The sequence below is a fragment of the Gopherus flavomarginatus genome, chromosome 8 (genome assembly GCF_025201925.1).
Source record: "Gopherus flavomarginatus isolate rGopFla2 chromosome 8, rGopFla2.mat.asm, whole genome shotgun sequence".
NCBI classification, from domain to species: Eukaryota; Metazoa; Chordata; order Testudines; family Testudinidae; genus Gopherus; species Gopherus flavomarginatus.
This window is the reverse complement of record NC_066624.1, coordinates 99590237-99613513: the sequence shown is the minus strand read 5'-3', so window position 1 is coordinate 99613513 and position 23277 is coordinate 99590237. Positions and strand designations below refer to the sequence as shown.

The 23277-nt window shown below is 42.6% G+C and overlaps 2 protein-coding genes across 3 annotated transcripts in view; one reads left to right on the top strand and one right to left on the bottom strand.

The window, feature by feature from the left end:
- The window catches only part of NCEH1 (neutral cholesterol ester hydrolase 1), an 824131-nt gene that overhangs the window by 279713 nt on the left and 521141 nt on the right, over positions 1 to 23277 (top strand). The window lies entirely within an intron of this gene.
- Positions 1 to 23277, bottom strand: part of FNDC3B (fibronectin type III domain containing 3B) — a 337214-nt gene that overhangs the window by 107211 nt on the left and 206726 nt on the right. Inside the window, exons 9-10 of the mRNA XM_050965815.1 lie at positions 15955 to 16093; positions 14718 to 14771 (exon numbers count right to left, since the gene is read on the bottom strand). Coding sequence (XP_050821772.1) covers positions 14718 to 14771; positions 15955 to 16093 — 193 coding nt within the window. The remainder of the gene's footprint in view (positions 1 to 14717; positions 14772 to 15954; positions 16094 to 23277) is intronic.

The following is a 23277-nucleotide window of genomic DNA, read 5'->3' as shown; positions in this document are numbered from 1 at the left end:
CTGACCTCCCGGTGCTTCCTCAAAACCCTTCCTTCCTACAACCTGTGCTCCCCTCCCTCCAAGTGCCATGCAGGTTGCACCACTATGCACCACTTAATCCTAGTTTGAGGGTTTCAATGACACCTAAGTGGTGAATAAATCCTGTGCTGACCCCTCTGCACAGGGGAGAATTTCACTCTTTTCCTTTAGACTGCAACATAGAGAAAAAAGCACAAGAGATGGAAAGGCCTGGAAAAGAAATTTCTTCCCCAGGTACCAAGCCTGAATAGATGAGTTTGGTGCAAGGGCTTCTCATGAAATCCTCCCCCAGCAAGCCAAAGCAGTAGAAGGTGCGAATGGCTGCTGTCTCTAGCTGCAGGTTCATTAGCCCTTCCCCCATTCCTTCCCTGGCCCAAGATTCAGTCATAGGAGTCAGGTTTCAGAGTGGCAGCCATGTTAGTCTGTAGCAGCAAAAAGAACAAGGAGTACTTGTGGCACCTTAGAGACTAACAAATTTATCTGAGCATAAGCTTTCGTGGGCTAAAGCCGACTTCATCAGATGCATGCAGTGGAAAATACAGTAGGAAGATATATACGGAGAACATGAAAAAATGGGTGTTGCCATACCAATTCTAATGAGACTAACTGATTAAGGTGGGCTATTTATGAAAGCTTATGCTCAAATAAATGTGTTAGTCTCTAAGATGCCACAAGTACTCCTGTTCTTTTTGTCAATCATTGGAGTGTAGCCCACGCAGGGTGTTAAGCTCCACCAAAACACGGATGTCAAGTCTCTGGTACACTGCTGAGTCATACACAGAGTTCCCCAAATTGTGCCTCCCTCCCCTACACTACGAAATTCCATCAGATTAATTATGAACTTGTCTACACTGTCAAGCTTCTGCGTAGTAAAGCAGCTTTTTGCACTCAAATTACACACTGCCAAGCCACTTTGTGTGCAGAAACTCCTCAGCTGCAGCACTGCAAAAAAACCACCGCGACGAGAGTCGTAAGGCTCAGAGGCTCCAGCGCAGACACTTGATTGCTTTCTGCACTGTAACTGGCCTTCAGAGCTGCCCCATAAGGCCTCAAGGAACTGCTTATTTTGAACTTGGCTGCCCCAGAAACATGCGCCCTCCCCTTTCAAAGCACCTTTTCTGACAGCCTTTGTGCGCTGTGCTGATCTATTCTGGGACACAAAGCAAACCATCAATGTGGAATGTTTGTGCTGTTGAACACAGAGGGTGTGCGTGTGTGAGAGAGAGAGATTGCTGTGCAGAGAGCCCAAGAAGAGAGACAGGGGCTGATGTCGGGGTTTCCCCCTCCCCCAGGACTGGTTGCTTCCTGATGGTGTCTGAATTTACAAAACAACATGCTGAAACACTCTCTGTCCCCCAAAAAGACACTGTCTCTCTTACCCCCACTATAAACACACACACACTCCCTCCCTCCCCCTTCAGTTGAAAAGCAGCTGGCAATGTAGTAGGATGCCCATGGAACAATGGGATTAGGAAACCTGCATCATGTGATGCTGTGCCTGTACCATGAGGCATTGCAAACCCTTCCCAAAGCACCCTGCAGCCAGTTGCACAGTGGGATAGCTACCACAATGCACTGCTGTCTTTGCTAATGTGGATGTGCTCCAGCATCACAAGCAGCACAATGTGGACACGCAACCATGGTTTAATTCCAGCATTTTAATAAAAGTGGTCTAACTTGTGGTGTGGAAACTTTCCAGTGTAGACATACCCTCTGTCTAGAGGCCTCTGCAGTTTTGGAAGAAGGGCCAGGATCTTTCCCTGGAGGCAGTGGGACCTGTAATTTTGTTAGCATCGGAGTGTCCTTTCCAAGGATTCTACAAACTGATAATACTTCTGTAACTATTGAACCAAATTATCTTACTGTAATTGGCACTGATCCTGCAAGGATCATTAACGTACTGTAGTCACCCGAAAGATATGAAATGGCTGCACACATTAACCTTGTATAATACGTTAAATGCAACCAACTTATTCCCAGAAAGATGTTAGCAGACCTCAAACTGGCATAATCACAGAAGATGATTCCAGGAGAATCTTTCATATGTTTTAGTGTCAAATCTAGGTGACTGCATTTCCATAGGAAAGACAGTGGACCCAATTCTCCACTCCTTGATCCTGCACAATGTGGCAGTCAAACGCTTCTATTCTGAACTGGTTGCACTTTGCACTCATCCGCCACACATGTGAATGAGTATACACAGTGCAGTGCATTGGAGAATCAGGCTCCATTTTGTCACTGCTATGGAAGCACATGAAAGAGCCTATGTCACAACTCTGAACTTCAAGTTCCTCAGAACGCCCCAAGGAGAGTGTAGCACATCTAGAAAGTACGTGTCCAAAAGCTCAGAACCATCATGCAGACCTCCTGTGATGCACAGAACTTGGAGTCACATAAGGGATGTTCAACACACTGACGAACTGCCCTATCTTACTTTTATCCATACGGTACCATTCTCCATTTGCTCAAGTACTCAGTTTAGTGCACAATCTATTTAGATGTTTTCCAGCTGCCCTGGTTGTAATTCTGCTACATAGCTCAGCTAAATTAAGGGAAAAACACTTTAGGATTCGTGACTCTTATCTAAACTGATGCTTATTTAAAAGATACTTATAAGCTAGAAGTAGTTTATGACATATTAAATCCTTTGACAAACACAGCTATTGGATAGAAAACATCTTGGAGAAAGAATGGTAGGTGACGCTTTGCAGTTCAGGGGCAGCATGTCTCAATATGTAGGTTATTACAAAATCTTTGCACCACACCCATTGTATTAAAAAAGTGCAAGTTAGAAACTGCAGGGTTATTAAGAGAAGGTCTTTCTTCTTTTTAAGAAACACTCTTCTTCAGACTCAGATGCTTTTAATGATGATTTTTTTCTACAACCCTTTAAAAACTGTCCTGATTCTATTACGTTTGATGCATTTGCAGCAGTGGTTTTTGTTCCTCTTTTTTTGTTTAAACCTCAACTGTATTTGATCATTTTTCTTTGATTATTAACTATTTATCTGGCAGACAAATGCAGACCTGAATGAAAATTCTACCTTTTGCTCCCCTCACCAAAAAAACCTCTTGCGGATTGGAGTGAGCAAATGATGAGTGGATTGAGTAAGGCATACAATAAGGGGAGTCCTAGCTGAAAATGAAGCAGTCATGGGAGGTTCTGACACAGCAGTATTAATGCTAATTTCTGAATTAGGAGCCAAGGGTCATCTCCAAAGAATTCCAGCATATTATATCATGCAACTATAATTTTCATAAAATTTGGTCAAATCTTTGCAATTCTGCAATCTGTTCCACAACTTCCCTGCCCTCAAAACCCCTCAGCATACTGTAGACGACAATGTTCAACTTTATAATAATATAAATCTGTTCATGTATAGATTTGCTGGCAGAGCTGGTATTGCACATTATGCTGACCTAGTCTGCATTTATTGGTATTTCCAATTGTCATAACCAGATAGCTAAGAGTTAATGTCTCTTTCACCTGTAAAGGGTTAACAAACAGTGACCTGCAACACCTGACCAGAGGACCAATCAGGAGACAAGATACTTTCAAATCTAGGTGGAGGGAAGCCTTTGTTTGTGGTTTTTGGTTTTGGCTTTGTTCTCTCTGGGTCCTGGAAGGGACTAGACATGCAACCAGTTTTCTTGCCAATCTCCCTGCTACAGTCTCTTATATATTCAGAAGAGTGAGTATTTTTAGTAAGAAAGGTGGTTATAGTCTTTTGATTGTTTCTGTATTTGCAAATGTGTAGTTTGCTGGAAGTATTTTAAATTGTATTTTGCTGGGGGGGGAGGCTTCTTTCTAGTTTCTATAAGCTGACAGACCCTGTAACTTTTTACCATCTAAATTGCAGAGATAACCTTTTACTTTTTTTCTTTCGTTTATTAAAAGTTTTGCTTTTAAGACCTGTGTGATTTTTTCTCTTGTTAAGACTCAAGGGAATTTAGTCTGTACTTAACAGGGAAGGAGAAGGGTGGAATCCCTTTGTTTTAGATTCACGGAGTTTGAATCTGTATTGCCTCTGGGTGAGGGGAAGATAGGAGGGGGAAGGGAAATGGTTTATTCCCCTTTGTTGTGAGACTCAAGGAATTTGGGTCTTGGGGTCCCCAGGAAAGGTTTTTTGGGGGGACCAGAGTGCCCCAAAACACTATATATTTTTGGGTGGTGGCAGCTTAACAGATCTAAGCTGGTAATTAAGCTTAGAGAAGTTCATGCTGGTACCCCATATTTTTGGACTCTAAGGTTCAGATTTGGGGAATTATACCATGACACCAATTACTTAGACAGGCTGGTATTTCAGATTCTACTGGCACTAATTGGAAAGGCTGGCTGATATTTCTAATGATCCTGGCATTAATAGCCTGGAAATAGTCCCTTTTTGGAGATTTATGAAAGCTTTAATGCTGACATAATTTTGGAGAAGAACAGGGAAGCAGGCATAGGCTGCTGCCCAGGAGTTGTACAATCTTCCCAGAACCCCCTTCTTATCCTTCAAATATTCAGCTTCCAAGTTTTAATCTTATAAAGTTTCATAAATTGCTTTCAACACACCTCATCATTTCCTCAAACACATAGCACAGAGGGAGGAATGACATGGACAGCAGCCCATGACATGTTCACTACTGCTTCTTTCTCCAGTCCTAAATTCCAGGATGCTCAATTCTGCTCCTGATCTTTCCAATGCTAAGTATTTGCTGCAGTGAGAGTCAGAGCCTGCTCCATGAAACTGGATCAATGCAGCTCCACCAGTCTGGTAGAAGTTGTAAATTAATTATAATAGAGAGTAACTGCAACCAGCTGAGTGGATTCCAGAAGGAAATTAAAAGTTTGTGTCCATCTATATTGGAAAGGGCTTTTTTGTTTGTCTGTTTGTTTGTTTGAAATAAAAAAGCAGGAACGCCTTTGTCTTTTATATTATTAATCTCAGCCCAATCATCGTTTACCATAGGTTTAGTCCAAGGGTGGGCAAACTTTTTGGCCCAAGGGCCACATTTGGGTATGGAAATTGTATGGCGGGTCATGAATGCTTACAATATTGGGGTTGGGGTGCAGGAGGGGGTGAGGGCTCTGGCTGGGGGTGCAGGCTCTGGGGTGGGGCCAGAAATGAGGAGTTCAGAGTGTGGGAGGGGATTCCAGGCTGGTGCAATGGGGTACGTGGGCGGGGGGGGGGTGTTGGGTGAGAGCTCCAGTTGGGGTTGCAGGCTCTGGGGTGGGGCTGGGGATGAGGGGTTTGGGGTGCAGGAAGGTACTTGTGGCGATGTATCCCATAATGCTTTATGGGAATATGACATAACTGGAGTAACATATCTCTGCAAAGGTTATGGTTTACTGAATCTATTCATCCTATTTGTACACATATATAATTTTTGTACTTGAAGTTATGAATATTAGCTCTATACTTGCTTGATTTCTAAGGGTTTGGCTACACTTACAGCTGTACAGCGCTGGGAGTTACAGCTGTCTTCGTACAGCTGTGTAGGGAAAGTGCTGCAGTGTGGCCACACTGACAGCTACCAGTGCTACAGTGTGGCCATATTGCAGCATGTGCAGCCACATTGCAGCATGTGCAGCGGTGTTGGGAGTGGTGCATTATGGGCAGCTATCCTAGCGTTTAAGTGGCTGCAAGGTGCTTTTCAAAAGAAGGGGGTGGGGTGGAGTGTGACAGGGAGCATGGGGGGGAGAGAGAGAGCGGATTTTTGGAGCCGACACTGTGTCAGCTCGCTGCCTTGCAAATTCCGACCACTTTCCCCACCCCTCTCTCATTCACTCTTAAATGCAAATAGCCTTCAGTCCAGATAAGCAGCTGCTCCAACGGACTCCCTTTCCCCACCCCTGCAGCCCTGCTGGGTATGGCTACACTTACAGTTGTACAGCACTGGGAGTTATAGCTGTCTTCGTATAGCTCTGTAGGGAAAGTGCTGCAGTGTGGCCACACTGACAGCTACCAGCGCTGCAGTGTGGCCACATTTGCAGCATTTGCAGCGCTGTTGGGAGTGGTGCATTGTAGGCAGCTATCCCAGCATTCAAGTGGCTGCAACGTGCTTTTCAAAAGAGGAGGGTGAGGGGGAACACGGGGGGGGGGGGAAGAGAGAGAGAGAGAGTGGATTTTTTGATCTGTCAGCTCCCTGCCTTGCAAGTTCTAAGGACTGAAACATACACATCACCAACCTGCAATCAATTTAAAAGTTTGGAGCCCTCTCCCCACCCCTCTTATTCACTAAATGCAAATTATGCACTCCTAAATAGCCTTCAGACCACATAAGCAGCTGCTCAACACGGATTCCCCCCTCCCCTTCTGCTGTGTGACTTCTCTCTTCAAGCAAACAGCTGTGAACCTTCCAAAGCAATTCTCCTGCCTGCCTCCGCTCGATCGAGCAAACAGGAGCTGTGTTTGTTTTTTAGATAAGCAGCTCGGGGGAGCTCGGAGTTCAGCCATTCTTCCGGTTTGTTGTGAGCAGGCATTCTGAGATACCTCCTAATACCCTGGAGGCCAATAACAGCGCTTTTCGTGGCCACACCTGCAGAGCAGCGCTGCATCACCAGCGCTGCAATTGTTACACCCCAAGCAGACCAGGTGTACAGCCAGCGCTGCAGCCAGGGAGTTGCAGCGCTGGATGTGCCTTGCAGGTGTGGACAGTCACTAAGTTGCAGCGCTGTAAACCCACCATCAGGGCTACAACTCTCCAGTATAGCCAAGCTTGCTGTTTCTCTCCTTAAGCAAACACTAGCTGTGGACATTCCCTGCCTGCCTCTGCTCGAGCAAACAATTGCTGTGTTTGTTTTTTAGATAAGCAGCTCCGGGAGCCCCGAGTTCACAACGAAACAAAGAGAGGCATCACAACAAAACAAAGAGAGTTCTTTAGTTAAAAGCATTGTGGGAAAATTCTGGAAGTCAGTTACACTGTAGTAAGATTAATCACTGTTTACATTGGCACTCCAGCGCTGCAGCACCAGAGCTGTTCTCTTTATTCCTCTTGTCCATGTGGAGTACAACCAGTGCTGTAGCCAGGGAGATACAGCACTGTATGTGCCTTGCCAGTGTGGATTGGGAGTAAGTTACAGCGCTGTAAAGCCACCACTAGCGCTGTAACTCTCAAGTGTAGCCAAGCCCTAAGTAAGCCTTATGAGGGTATGTCTACATCTACAATTTTGCAGCGCTGGTTGTTACAGCTGTATTAGTACAGCTGGATAGGGCCAGCGCTGCAGAGTGGCCACACTTACAGCAACCAGCGCTGCAAGTGGTGTTAGATGTGGCCACACTGCAGCGCTGTTGGGCGGCTTCAAGGGGGGTTCGAGGAACGCGAGAGCAAACCGGGGAAGGAGACCAGCTTCCCCGCGGTTTGCTCTCGCGTTCCCCGAACCCCCCTGCAAACCGCAGGGAAGGAGACCTGCTTGCTCGGGGTTCGGGGAACTCGAGAGCAAACCGGGGAAGGAGACCAGCTTCCCCGCGGTTTGCTCTCGCGTTCCCCGAACCCCCCTGCAAACCGCAGGGAAGGAGACCTGCTTGCTCGGGGTTCGGGGAACGCGAGAGCAAACCGCAGGGAAGGAGACCAGCTTCCCCGCGGTTTGCTCTCGCATTCCCCGAACCCCCCTGCAAACCGCAGGGAAGGAGATCTGCTTGCTCGGGGGTTCGGGGAACGCGAGAGCAAACCGGGGAAGGAGACCAGCTTCGCTGCGGTTTGCTCTCGCGTTCCCCGAACCACCCTGCAAACCGCAGGGAAGGAGACCTGCTTGCTCGGGGGTTCGGGGAACGCGAGAGCAAACCGGGGAAGGAGACCAGCTTCGCCGCGGTTTGCTCTCGCGTTCTCCGAACCACCCTGCAAACCGCAGGGAAGGAGACCTGCTTGCTCGGGGGTTCGGGGAACGCGAGAGCAAACCGGGGAAGGAGACCAGCTTCGCCGCGGTTTGCTCTCGCGTTCTCCGAACCACCCTGCAAACCGCAGGGAAGGAGACCTGCTTGCTCGGGGGTTCGGGGAACGCGAGAGCAAACCGGGGAAGGAGACCTGCTTGATTACCAGAGGCTTCCTCAGGTATGCTGGGATACCTGCTTATTCCACGGAGGTCAAGAAAAGCGCTGGTAAGTGTCTACACTTGATTACCAGCGCTGGATCACCAGCGCTGGATCCTCTACACCCGAGACAAAACGGGAGTACGGCCAGCGCTGCAAACAGGGAGTTGCAGCGCTGGTGATGCCCTGCAGATGTGTACACCTCCTAAGTTGCAGTGCTGTAACCCCGTCACCAGCGCTGCAACTTTGTGATGTAGACAAGCCCTGAGGCATTTTGTCAGCTTCTTTAGAAAGGAATTTGCAAGGTTAAGTGCCCAATCAAGAAGCACTTGGGGAACAATGCATCTTGGAATGCTCCAATCCACATAAGAAGTCTTCCTGGAGACATACAAGATACCATGTGGGCAATGACTTCTGCCTGTAAAAACTGTGAGTCATGCATGGATATGTGACTTGCCTAGGTGACTCCAGAACTTCATCTTGGAGTTGGACTTTGAATAGGCGAGAGGAGGGGGTCTCTACCCACAAGAGAAAGTCTATTTAAGCCCGTGGGAGACCCCTCCACTGGTTTTCAGCTGGCTATAGAGAGCCTCTCCACCCCAAAGATAGCTGAAAGAAACTGGAACAAATGACAATAACCATAGGGGGTGTGAGTGATTGCTGGACCCAGACAAGAAGGAGACTTGTCTGTAAAAGGAAGCTGATTGGTGAGGTTTTTATCTGTACTCAGCTGCTGGACTTAGATTTGTGTGTTTTATTTCATTTTACTTGGCAATTCACTTTGTTCTGTCTGTTACTACTTGGAATCACTTAAATCCTACTTTCTGTATTTAATTAAATCACTTTTTACTCATTAGTTAATGCAGAGTTAATTACTTATAATTAACCGGGGTGGGGGGAACAGCTTTGCATATCTATTAGTAAAAACAGCAAAGAGTCCTGTGGCACCTTATAGACTAACAGACTTATAGTCTACACTTGTTAGTCTATAAGGAGCCACAGGACTCTTTGCTGCTTTTATAGATCCAGACTAACACGGCTACCCTTCTGATACATATAACTTTACCCTGTATAAGCGTTACACAGGGTAAAATGGATTTATTTGGGTTTAGACCCCACTGGAAGTTGGGGCATCTGAGTGTTAAAGATAAGAACACTTCTGTAAGCAGCTTTCAGTCAAGCCTACAGCTGTTAGGGAACGTGATTCTGACCTGGGTCTGGGTCTGAAGCAGGCAGGGCACTGAAGTCCTAAGCTGCCAGGGCAGGAAAACAGGGGCAGTAGTAGTCTTGGCACATCAGTTGGTAGCTCCCAAGGGGATTTCTGTGATCAAACCCGTCACAGTATTCTGGCCTTGATCGACGGGTTTGGAGGGTGGGAGGGGGAATCAGAACTGGGGCAGAGGTGCAGGGGAGAGGTGCAGGCTCTGGGCAGCATTTATCTCAAGTGGATCTTGGAAGCAGCGGCATGTCCCCACTCCAACTCCTACGTGGAGGCGTGGCCAGGCAGCTCTGCTGCATGCTGCCCCATCTGCAGGCGCCTCCCATGCAGCTCCCTTGGCATGGTTCCCGGCCAATGGGAGCTGTGGAGCTGGCGCTTGGGGTGGAAGCAGCATGTGCACTGGAGCACCCTGGCTGTCCCTACATGTCGGAGTCACAGGGGGGACATACCACTACTTCTGGGAGCTGCGCGGAGCAGGCCTTGACCCCGCTCCGCAGCGGGAGCTTGATGGCCGGATTAAAATGGCTGATGGGCTGTAGTTTGCCCACCCCTGGTTTAGTCAGTGTCTGTTCAAAAAGGGGATAAGGGAAAATCTGAGCCACAGGGAGGAGTTTTCACGAATGGCTAGTTCATTGCCATGCTTACTATAGCTGACCCCATATCACAGGGAGCCCAGCTAGAGTTCAGAAGTTCTCTGGAATCCCATCTGAATTCCAAAAGAGTTGAAAAGGGGGCCCAGTTCTGATCCTCTCGAAGGGGAGGATCTCTTAAGCAGGCATGAGTATATAGCAGTAGGCACTGAGTTGGAGCAGTACTTCGTAAGATGAACAGATTTTATTGTTAAAAACCAGTCACTATTAAACCTTCTGTTATTTTATGGAAACCATTTTTACTAGTCAAATTCTGAAACTTTATGGTTCTAGGAGCTCAGTAGGAAAAAGAAAATAAAGGTGCCACTCTAATCTTAGTCATTCTTTACAATTTTCAAATTCTACTAAATGAACAAGCAAACCAACAAACATTAAAGCCAGTCTAATCCAAATAGGAAAAAAGAAAAACATAATTCCTAATATGGATTGCAGTGTTGTTATGTTGATGTTCTTAGTCTTTAGTTTCTTCTTATCATATTGGTAGCAGACCCTGCAGCTGACAAAATCCTTCAAATCCCTCATTTGGGGGAAAGAAGAAAGCAGGATAAAACTGGCATATAGAAATATTGACGAAAGTTATAACGCTCCTGCTATATGAATAGGATGCAACACCTCTTGACTTCAACTACCTGAGGGCACAACTCAGTGAGTCTGACCACCTTTCTAGCAAGAAAACAATATCTGCAATTCCACTAAAGTAACAAATGCCAGCTTATTTGTGCTGTGATCTAAAACTGGTGATCCCAAAGGGTTAGTGAGGATTTTGGAAATCCCCACAAGATGATGCAGGAAACCAGATAATAAAAAACACACCCCTCTAGGTCAATTCAGGTCTCTTTGTCTAATAAAACCTGTATCACTTGAGAAGAAACAGCTTAAGAAGAGAATATTGACCCTATACCTCTTACACAGGCTCTCAGGTACCATTGTCATGTGCCTGGTACAGATAAAAACTATTCAGAACCCAAGCTGGATCCTAGTCCCAAATCGCTCACGTATGTGAAGCATTAGGCTGCATAATTGGGCCTTCTGGATAGTAACTGCCACATTTATTCTCTGCCCTACTAAGAAAATAAAATGATAATGCACAGTAGAGGTAATGATCTGCTCTTTTTGGAAGACAAGACTATCTGACTGAATGTTCTTTGGATAGCTACTTGAGCCACTTCTGGAGAGCATTGGGAATGTGGTATGTACACCCCACACAAGGGCAATTCTGTAGTCCGGTAGAATGCACTGTTCGTGTGCTATGTCCTGATGAAGTGCTAATGAGACCAGCTGAAATCTTTAAATAAACACAAGCCTGGAAGTCTCAGTGACTGTGGCCATCAATGGATTTAAAGTGCAGTCTTCTTGCTGCATTTTAGGGTACTGCCTAGTCCCCTGACTGGCCAGTGTTATATCCTCCCTGCAGCAAGTTTATTTTTAAATTTGAAAATGGTGCTATCTGCATTCTTGGAAGCACTTTAAATGCTCACAATCTAACTGAAGACAGCCTGTAAAACAATAAGGTTTTGCTTCAGACAGAGTTAACATTAAACACACCCCAAGGTTTGAAACATACCACAGAGTGATAGCATCTGTTACTGTTTGCTGCTATGAAGTGATAATAGGCTGCTTAAAAAAAACCCATCATTAGCGTGAATAGATTGCATGCTTTGTTCAGAGGTGGTTCTGTGGCAGTCCCATGCTTTTTCCAGGGGGAATGTGCCAGTGTGCCTGACTTTTGGCCCTGTGCCTTCCCTTGATCAGTTTTATTGCTCTCTGATTCTCACAATGCCGATTTTGTTTCTGTAGCATGAGGCTTTACTCTTCCAGGAGTAGGTCTGATAATCTGTATTGCAGTTCCCATGTTCAGAGGGCTTTTCACAGGGAACTCTCACACCATCCCTCATTATGAAGGGGCGTAATTTTCTGAAGGCAGATTATCAAATAAATACAATTAGAAAGCCACCCTGAGAATGGCAGATTTCTCATTTTCCATTCATGCACAGTTCCTTCTGCTTACAGACACAATTTAATTTCCTTCTCATCACTGATTTTCCTGTGTTTATATTTTATTCTGTACCCTGTAGCTAATGAATATTGCTCTAGCTGAGATCTGGCTAAGCCTTTGCTGTTTCCTGGCAAGTGTTCTCCTCTTCCCCTATTTGTGTCTTGATTTCACTGAGATGCAGTACAGCATTGTAACAGAAAGTTTGTGTTTTCCCCTACATGCATTTGGCATAACTACATGAGAGGGTATAGAATACTGAGTGAGCACTCTGCTACTTACTTGGATGCCATAACTCGTATAGTGAAATATGAACACAAGTATACAGAGACATCAGTGAAATGTCAAACGAAGGAATCAATGCCTTGCCTTCCAGAATACATTTCTTTCAGATGGAAAAACAAGTTCCTGCAGAGACAACGGTCCTCTTGCACATCACCTCCTGTACTCTGGACCATAATCTATTTTCAGGTCACACATCAATTCAGCAGTCCATTTGTCTGCCAATATTATTTTTTCTACCAAAATACTTCTGTGTATGCATTGCTATCTGACGGAGTATTGCAACAGCCATCTTGTTTGATCCCCATTTTCAGTAGCTCTATATTTTAATCCACTCAGAGTCATGTCAAATCATTATGAAGCATGCCAACTTATTGTGTCCATTATTCTCTCTCATCTTCACTGGCTGAGGATCCATTCATGGATCCAACTGCAATGTTATTACTAGGGAAGAAATGTAATCTAGCAGCTAGACTAGGGGTAGGCAACCTATGGCATGCGTGCCGAAGGCGGCACGCGAGCTGGTTTTCAGTGGCACTCACACTGCCCGGGTCCTGGCCACCAGTCTGGGGGGCTCTGCATTTTAATTTAATTTTAAATGAAGCTTCTTAAACATTTTAAAAACCTTATTTCCTTTACGTACAACAATAGTTTAGTTATATATTATAGACTATAGAAACAGACCTTCTAAAAATGTTAAAATGTATGACTGGTACGCGAAACCTTAAATTAGAGTGAATAAATGAAGACTCGGCACACCACTTCTGAAAGGCTGCTGACCTCTGAACTAGACCAAAGGGTCTAGGAGCCAGGACTTAGCTGAAACACTGTGTTGCCCAGGGCAAATTACTTGAGACTCTCTGTACCTTAACTTACACTTCTGCAGAAGAGTAGTAGTACTACATCTCTTTAAAAGATAAAAATGCTATTCAAATGCAAAGTATTATTATTATTCTTGGTTAAAACCCTTTCTATGTTATTATTTAAGAGCTCTGTAACAGTGGGAATGTTTCCATTGTCCTCTGTGGGCTCTGGTTCAGGCTCTAGGGCAGATGACAGAAATTTACACCCTAACCAGGTATTCACATTCTATTATTGGTATGCTATCAGTTTCCATTCTCTTTCATTCTCTTTTAGCATTTTAGAAATATCCCATATTTTCACACCTCGCCCTGGTTTGGTGATATGCTCCCATTGAAATTAAGAGGAGTTTTGCATGAGAAAGGACGGCAGTATTTGGATCTGGTTGCAGAAGGTATGATGTCTTGCAAGACTTATGTCTCTGATTATCCTGGCCCAGATCTTTTTGGTTCTCCTGACTCGTTTTCTGCTTTATTCTCAGTTTCATTTTCTGCTTTGCCTTCCCTGGATTATGGTGCATGAATTTGTGTATGATGCTGAACAAGTAATAGATGAGAATAATAAATGGAAGGATTTTTCCCCCCACTGAACTCTTCTCCAGCTTGCCTTTTTTAAAATGGTCACTAACCTTTCCTTACATTGTGCACTGTGGGCAGCGAGCCATTCTGCAGCTATTGTTTAATTTCTTTACTTCAGTGGGTTTCTCTTCATGCAGGGACACTTGCTGTGATACTGCACAGAATGAATGTTTGCACAGTGTGTGCTGTCAGATGTAGTATAATGATCTGGAAATATGTCAGTAGCACAGCAGTTGAAGACTGCTCACAAAATAATAGCCTTATATAAGGCAGGTAGATGTGTTTCACATAGCATAACTAAACCCAGACCCCCCATTCCTGCTTTTGGCACCTGATTTCATGCTGGCCCCAACCCTGGAAGCCCCTCTGTGATCCCACTATGATTCTGTCCTCACGTCTGTAAAGTCTCCTTTCAATACACACTTCTTCCAGGAAGATTATATTCCCTAGACCTGCCCTCGGAAAAGTGGTGCCAAAATATTACTGGCATAATGGAAGAAAACAAGAGGCATGCTCAAGAATTCTGTTCCAATAACCTGCTTTTTCACTCCCTGCCGCCCCATGGCTATATTATCTACTTAAAATGTAAGCTATTTGGGACACAGACCTCATCTTTTTTTATCGTCTCTGTAAAGCGACAAATAGTGTGTTCACTATATAAATGACACTATTAATTTGAAGTCAATAGGAATTTTCTATGAGAAAGGACTGCAGGATCAGATCCTAAGCTCTTTGGGGCAGGGGCTGTATTTTTGTTGTGTGTCTGAACATCGCCTAGCAGAGGGGGGTCCTGGTCTGTGACGGGGGCTCCTAGATACTACTATATTGTAAATAAATTAATAAACTCATTGCACCAAACACCTGATCCCAAAAAAATGAACGTATAAGGTGCGAAACCAAGAACGTAAGAACGTAAGAACATGTATGGAAAACCAACTTCTCCATCTTTCCTCTCTGTCGAATGCCATCAGGAGTTCATTCTCCTATGGTTTGGTTCTCCAGGTTTAATTCTTTTTCTTTACCCAGCATATCCATCAAATCAGAATGTTACTGAATAAGTCATTTCATTTTTTAATATTTCTGTAACTAGTTATCACTTACCTCATCCCACTCTAACAGGTAGCTGGTGATTTTTGAACCATTGTCAATGGGTGCCTATAAACAAAAACAAACAAAAAATGAGATCTTGGAAAGAAGTTTACAAACACATTTCCTTTCTCCAGCCAAATGGCTACATTTTAAAATGAAATCAGAGCTCTTGTTTTGCACACAGCTTGGCAAACATTTTAGTATGTAATAAGAAGAGGATGAAAGTAATTTAATATATTTTTAAAAGTCAGTCATTTTAGTGTTTGTGAAAGGTACTGCATTGAGAGACCGCAAATATGATGTCTTTAAAAAACCAAAATACAAACCTGCAGCATGGGCAACACCAATGCAAGTGGTCATATTATCTGGCCATTATGCCTCACCTGAAGGGACCAGATCTCGGGGTTTGAGAGCTGTCCAGACGCCACATTCTATTTAATCATTGAGAATAGCAACAGAGCGCTCAATAGTGCCACCTGTCTACCAGGAAGTGAACTGATATTGGCAAAATTATGTGTAGGCTTGGAAGGATTAGATTTTTATTGCTAAATGTTGGCACATGCCGATTTCACTCTACACACACAAAAAGACAAAAATATTTCCATGGAAAACAATCAAAATATACAGATGAGCAAAGTAAGAAAAACGCTGCTTGAGAACTTATTAGGCTTTGATTTAAGGATATTTACGTTGTATATTTTGATGTGATGTTGACAATTTGTACTTTAACAATTATATAGTTTTTACTTTTTGCATCTCAACATGTACTGTCATTAAATAATTATTGTCTGGTCCTCTCTGCCCCTTCCCCAATTTCGTTCAATTGTGAACACTTAAATCAATAAAAATAAAAAATGCTTAAAAATAAACATTGATAATGTCCACCAAAATTATAAAAAAAGAAAAAGAAAAATTGAATTCTGCCAACCCTAATTATAGGTCATCAAACAGTCATCATATGGTAACAAAATTCCATCATTAGTCAACAAAGTTTGGATTTACAACTGGCAAAAGGTTTCAAACCTTTTTTCCAAGCCTCTAATACATGCAGTTCCCCAATATATGTAATTTTTTATTATTATTTTAGGATATCTCAAACAACACAATGAAATATTTTAAAACACATCATAATTCCCTCAGTGGAAACCAATAGTATCACAGCACTAAATAATTTAAAATGGTTACACTGATTACAGGTAACTGTATTTCACTTTGTTTTTCTAGGTTTCATATACTTTATGTTACTCACCTTCCATTGTAAGGTTAGTGAACTTTTGGTCCTGTGTGAGGATTTGGGTGGAAAAGGACATTCTGGAGCACAGCTGTGAGTGGTGAAGCTAATTGGCTCTGAACAGGATCCCTTTACTGAATTGTACACTGCATAGACCCTGAAAATGAACATGTATGAATTTATGAATTTGCTGACAATTAAAAAAATAGCTTTTCATTTTCTCAACCACAGCATTTTACTAGCAAAGCATTCATACTGCCAAATGCTCATGATTTTTCACATCCCAGCTCTCCCTTGTATATGTTATTCGGTATGAATCTTCAAAATAATTCACATCAGAAGGTACGTATTATAGTGCTAGTCTAAATACTTCCACAAACTAATCATTTCCTTCCACTGGTGGAAGTTTCTGCCACCATTTTTCTTGACTACTTCAAATGTTTGGCCCACTATGCTAGAATCTTCTTAAGGATATAGCAAGAGAAGGGTCAGAAACATGGGGTGAACTTTATTAACCCATTCGCTGCTGAACTAGCATTCAACTCTCATTCAGCTGTGTTAATTTAAGTGGAGTATCCATATGAATGTGCAGTTTGCTTCATATAGCTGGTTGTCAGTTGAGTTTGTAGAACCTGGACTAATATGCATTGAGACTGGGTTCAAGATTTGCTGTGTTTTGTGTACTTGGGAGGAGGAAGTTTATACAGGGGTCAAATACGTTTCCTTCAAACAAGCTACAGTTGAACATCAGCTTAACTTCAGTACTCAGAAAAATAATGGAGCAAATAATCAAGCAACCAATTTGCAAACACCTAGAAGATAATAAGGCAATAAGTAACACTCAACGTGGATTTGTTAAGAAGAAATTGTGTCAAACCAACCTAATCGTTTCCTTTGACAGAGAAATAAGCCTGGTGGATTGGCGGGGGGGGGGGGGGTTAGGTGGGGAGAGGAGTGGTAGATATGGTAAATCTTGACTTTAGTAAGGCTTTTGATACTGTCTCACAAGACCTTCTCTCAAACAAACTAAGGAAATACAACCAAGATGCTGCTACTATAAGGTGGGTGCAAAACTGGCTGGAAAGGCATAATGAGTGGGGTCCTGCAGGGATCAGTTCTGGGTCTGGTTCTGGTCAATATCTTCATCTATGATTTAGTTAATGGCATAGAGAGTACACTTATAAAGTTTGTGGGCGATCCCAATCTGGGAAGGGTTGAAGTGCTTTGGAGGATAGGATTAAAATTAAAAATGATCCGAACAAACTGGAGAAATGGCCTGAGGTAAATAGTATGAAATTGAATAAGGACAAATGGAAAGTACCCCACTTAGGAACAAACAATAAGTTGCACACATACAAAATGGTAAATGATTGCCCAGTAAGGAGTGTTGCACAAAGAGATCTGGGGGTTATAGTGGATCACAAACTAAATATGAGTCAACAGTGTAACACTGTTGCAAAAAAAGCGAACGTCATTCTGGGATGTATTAGCAGGAGTGTTATAAGCAAGACACAAGAAGTAATTTTTCCACTCTAGTTCATGATAAGGCCTGAGCTGGGGCACTGTGTCCAGTTGTGGACACCACATTTTAGGAAAGAGACCAATCTTTCAAAGAGATTCCAGAGAGTAAAAAAAATGATCAAAGGTCTAGAAAACATGACCTATGAGGAAAGATTGAAAAAATTGGGTTTGTTTAGTCTGAAGAGAAGACTGACGGGGGACATGATAACAGATTTCAAGTACATAAAAAGTTATTACAAAGAGTGAAAAATTGTTCTTTTTAACCTCTGAGGATAGGACAAGAAGCCTGACCTTAAATTGCAGCAAGGGAGAGTTAGGTTGGACATTAGGAAAAAACTTCCTGTCAGGATAGTTAAGCACTGGAACAAGTGTCTAGTGAGGGTATGAAGTCTCCATCATTGGAGGTTTTTAAGAACAGGTTAGACAAACCTGTCAGGAATAGTCTACTAATTACTTAGTTCTGCCTTCAGTGCAAGGGGCCGGACTAAGTGACCTATTGAGGTCCATTCCAGTCCTACACTTCCATGATCATTAGCCCAGACATTCCTCTAACCACAGTTGACATCGCTTCCTCTTCAATACCAACCCAGAGGACCTCCCTCACTCCCAACTTGTTTTCCCTTCGTCAGGTAGAAAAAAGTGAACTGTGCGCTAGTAACTCTCCCATTTCTCCTGGACTTCGAGGGTGTCACAGGTGCCTGCTCACTTCATCTTTTGCCTTTGTGGATCCACCTGCCCACCACAATCACAAGGGTCTTCTAGAAGTACCAGAGTGTAACCTGACATTCCATAAAAGTGAGACTAAACCTTTTCTTTCTTACTGCGGGTATCTAGGAGTCCTCTAAAGGTTCCCTAGCTATTTTGCTAGACTGTTGAGCATTACTTTCCTCACAGGTTTAGTGCTGAGCTTGAGGGGCTTCCTAGTTTCTGCAGACAGCGTGTATACGTGTGTGCCCACAAACAGATGGGATTGGGACATACCTCAATAAAACTAGGATCTACTTAGAACTCCAAAAACAGAAGATGTGGCACTTTTAGCTTACACTTTCCAAAGTCCCAGGAGACTGTCACCAGGCCTCAGCTGAAGACACTCACTAGAGGTTGCAGGATGGATACATAAGGTGGAAGAGTCCTTTGGAAGCATGCAGTTATTGAAAACAAAAACCTCCCAACCAACCTGAATGGGCTGGTTCTTAGAAAATCCCTTGCAAACTGAAATGAAGGGCTATTTTGTGGAACCAAATGCTACAGCAGGTTTGCATACCTGCCTCAGCACTCAACAGGCTGAAGACTTGTCAAAATTTTTATTTAAACTTAAGACTTATTTTCCCATGTAGATCTTCTGTACGGCACAGCAAATTAGTCAGTTGCACAGCTTTCTGATCAGAAATTGTTCAAACTGAGTCCGACAGTGACTTCTGGGTTGGCTTTAGCCACTATGTATTTGAATGTGGAGTTTATAAATAGGCAATTACCAAATTTGTTTTGGGTAGATAAGAGTAATTCAGCCTCTGGGGGACACAAACAAGAGCTACTTGCACTCATGAGAAATGCTCTGTATAGCTGCCTCTGGTATCTTCCAATGAGTCAGAACAAATGTAATTAATCGAGTCCCCACCAGGTGGCTTGATTCACTGCGTGTTTGTCTCCTATGCATCCCTGCAATCAAGAGTCAAACCAACATCAACATGAGCTGTAGGCAGAAATTCAAACTAAGTGAGTCCAAAGGGAGCCTCTTTTTAGCCAAGACAGCAAGACCTGCACTGTGGTTTCTCCTAGTTAGAAGTTGTTCTTTGCATATTGACACTCAGGACACATCTTCGCTCACTCAAACTGCTATAACAGTGCTTCAGTGTAGACGCTACCCATGCTGACAGGAGGGCTTCTCTTATAGGTGTAGATAATCCAGCTCCCTGAGAGACGGAAGCTAGGTCAATGGAAGAATTCTTCCATTGACCTAGAGCTGTCTATACCAGAGGTTAGGTAGGCATAGCTACATCTCTCAGCAATGTGGATTTTTCATGGTCCTGACAGATGTAGCTATGGTGATGTAAATTCCCAGTGTAGACCAGTCCTTACTCCTTGGTGATTTCATGCCTGAAAGTCTACTGCCTCCATAGTGTCTAACGTTAGATTTGCAAGATCAGAGAAAGTCATGAGGAAAACTTATCTGAACCCTTACATTGGTGTTAGGGAAGTGACTCTAAATTTCAAGTGACCTGTGTTTCTGAAATTGTAAGGCAGAATGCACCTTAAAAAACACATAAGTGCCTTAAAAAGTCCAGTCTTCCCTATCACCCATAAGTACTATATGATGTATATATGGAATCTCATCAAAAGAGGAGGGGGGTTGCATTTGAAATAGCTGCAATAAAATATATTTCTTGAAGAAAAGCAAGATGTAGGTTTATAGTGAAGCTATGTAAGAGCCTGCAGTTTTTTTGTGCCTAATACATCAGAAATTTTTTTCAAGAACAGTGTGGGAAAACGTAAAGCCTTGGAAATCTGGCCAAGGTCACTGAGACCTAGAATGATCTCCATATTAAGTGCTGGTCATGCACATTTATTTATTTATTTATACACATTTACTAGGGCTGGCCCGAAAACAAGTATTCTGTTTTGTAAAAATTTTTAAGGTTTTTACATTTGTTTTCATCAGAATAAAATGGAGACGCTTCCAAATTTCTGATTAAAAAAGAGTGAGACCCCACATCAAAATAGCCAGTATCCCTGGGGTGGGGTGGGAGGGAAAGGATTAGGGCTTTCACCTGGGATGTGGGAGACTCAGGTTCAAGTGCCTGACTCAGAACAGAATCTCCCACATCCCCGGTGAGTACCCTCACCATTGGGCTATTGGCTATTCTGGTGTCAATCCAACTCCCTCTCCACACCTCCAACTCCACCCCCACCCCTCATATTGGATTTGAAAGAGTTTCCTCACAAAATTTTGGTTTTAACAAATCAGCATTTTCCAGCTAAAAAAATATTCCTGATCAGCTGACATTTACTGCTTGCAGTGCTTTAATACACAACCTCAACCTCACCAAGAAAAACACATAGAAGAAAACACATTATTTGGTTTTGTAATGTTAGTTTCCTTCTCCTACTACTTACTGTGCTGTCACTTTGGGGCCTGCCTTTCACATCTCACAGTCCTGTATTCTTCCTCAAACACAGTCACTGCAAACTGTTCACTTCTGATTTGTGATTTGACAAACTTGCAGGGGAAATTCAGGTAGGCAGAACAGAAATTATCTGCCCTGAAACTACCTGAAAATTGGCCCAGACACTGGTTTAAACACTCCTAATGCTATGAAAAATTGCACAGTATCTCAATACTACTCTATTATTCTTATTACTACTACACTAGGTGAAGCTTGCTTTAGAAATTATGCTTAACAGCCTGCAGCAGCTATAACTTTTTGCTTGGTATTACTGTGACATACTGGCTCCTTCGCAAAGGGTCCTATCACCTCAGATCTGACAAACTCACTACACTAAATACATGCCTTCCAGGATATTTATCAATAAAGAGCAGTATGTCAGGTATCTACAGAAAGTGTGTAACTTGTCAAGATTCATAATCATTGAGAGATGTGTAAGTATGGGAAATATTTAAGGAATGATGTAATTATATTGAAAGTATGCTTTATGGAGTTGGAGTAAAAGTTAGTCACCGGGGGCCATTATGTCTTGGTGATGTTCCTTTCAAGCATGGCAAAACATCAAAGACAACTGCAAATAATCAAAATCACCTGGAGAGCAAAAAAAAAAAAAAAAGGAACTTTACAATAAACACAGATTTGTCCTGTCTGTGAATAAAGACAAGAAACTGATATATGAGAGACACCCTCTGCATCCTTTTACTGAGGAGACATCTTGGGAAGCAGGGATGTTCTCATGAAAAACTGGATCCTAAGTTACTATATTAGATAGTAAAAGTAACTTATTAATAAAGTGTAGACAGGTTCGCATTTTATGATTTTGTTTTTTATTGTAACCATTTGTTTCCACCACTCTCCCTTGTTTCTAGTTAACACTCCATTCTATCTTAAATAGATCTCCTTTGGTTTCATTACAAGTGCTCTGTGTACTACAGGAGCAAAGATTTAAAGTAAAACCGGTAAGCTAGAGTACTCTGCTCCTTTGGGAGCAAGGATCTGAGATTTCTGAGAGTAGCCAGTGTCAGGGACTGGATATCACAGGGGAATGCTTCAAAGGGACTTGAGAATTGGGGTGCACCTCTTGTTAACTTGCAAGTCAAAGGCAGGGCTGGCACCCAGTCACCATGGGCAAAGACTCCCTCTCGCTAGAGACACGGTAGCAAAGTGACTCACAGTCCTGGATACCCTGAGAACTATCACAATTCTCTGCTAGTTACTATGGCTGGGACACTTGTTTAGGACCCAAAAGCATGCTTCTTCCATAGATTTGGAAGGAGTTATTTACCCTCTTGCTCTTCCATTTGAAAAATAATTATAAGATATTCCTGGAACTTAGTGATGTATTTGTTTTTAAAATGTTCTAACACCAGCCAATTGACATATGTTTGATATTTTAAATTCAGAAGCAATCTTCTGTTTATTAGGTTATGCCATTACACAGTGTAGCAACACTGATGGGAAAAAGGGTGCAGACTTTGCCCTTGTCTAGAAAACAGAAAGAAACAATAGACAGAAGGAGTGAAACGAAATTTTGTTCAGGATATTGAACATAAATGAATAGGATGTGAATTTGAGGCCTGGGTTCATTAGTAAAGTCTTAAAGAAAGCCATAAAAACACGGATAATAAAACTTGGTGTCAAAATATCAGTGTGTGAAACTGAAACACATGTTAACTATGAAAAATAACTGTGCAACCAACATGTAGCTCTATAATTTACGGAGAAATGGGATCTAGAAACGAATGGCTTCTGTTGGGTGTTAATTTGTCAGTTTTAAAGAGGTATATAAACACGCAGTAAAACTTTTAAAGTATCAAGTCAGCTTTATAAAATATACAGATTAATTCTGACATTATCCTTATAGTTTGAATACTGATAACTGATCATGTCTGAAGAGTATATCCTTCCATCATTCTGCATATAGAATCTTCCATTACAGATGATCCTAGTTCTGCAAAAAAACTGATCTGGCAATATGAATAGACACCTTCAACAGAGTTTGCATTTGTCATGGGGTCTCAGCTTAAATTCTTAAATGCAATTTCAGTGCAATTTTGTGCACCAATATTTTTGTGCTCATAATTTCCCCATACTCAAACAGACCTTTAGCACAAACATTTCTTTTTCACAGACAAGTTTTGCATAGCCAGTATCTGCATTATTAGAATGTACTTGTCATTTGATTTTCAGTGTAAAGTTAAAATCTAGGCAGCTCATAATCACAGAGCTGACCTAAAATATCCAGATGCTGGAAAAATGGTCAAATCAATTTTTTTTAGAGACTAGTAAAATTAATAAACAGTAGGATAGGTAATGGATGTAACCTACTGGGGAGCCAGTACTACTTATAAAAAAAAAATAGGAACACTTTGGTTTTATTTTTCTAACAAACAAACATGATGACACGCTGGACAGATGTCAATCACTTTATGGAAACATTTTGGCAAGCCTGAAATACACTTTCATACATAGACACTTTAAAGCCTGTTATATACTCTCTAGCCAGTTGATACAGCTATACATCTTTTCTTTCACTTTAGTGATGACAACACTATGATAGACAATGCATTGTTTGAAAATCTCTCTCATAATTTACTGCCTGAGAGATGGAAAGCTACAACTGAATACTTAAGGGCTGTTGAGAAAGTACTGCGAA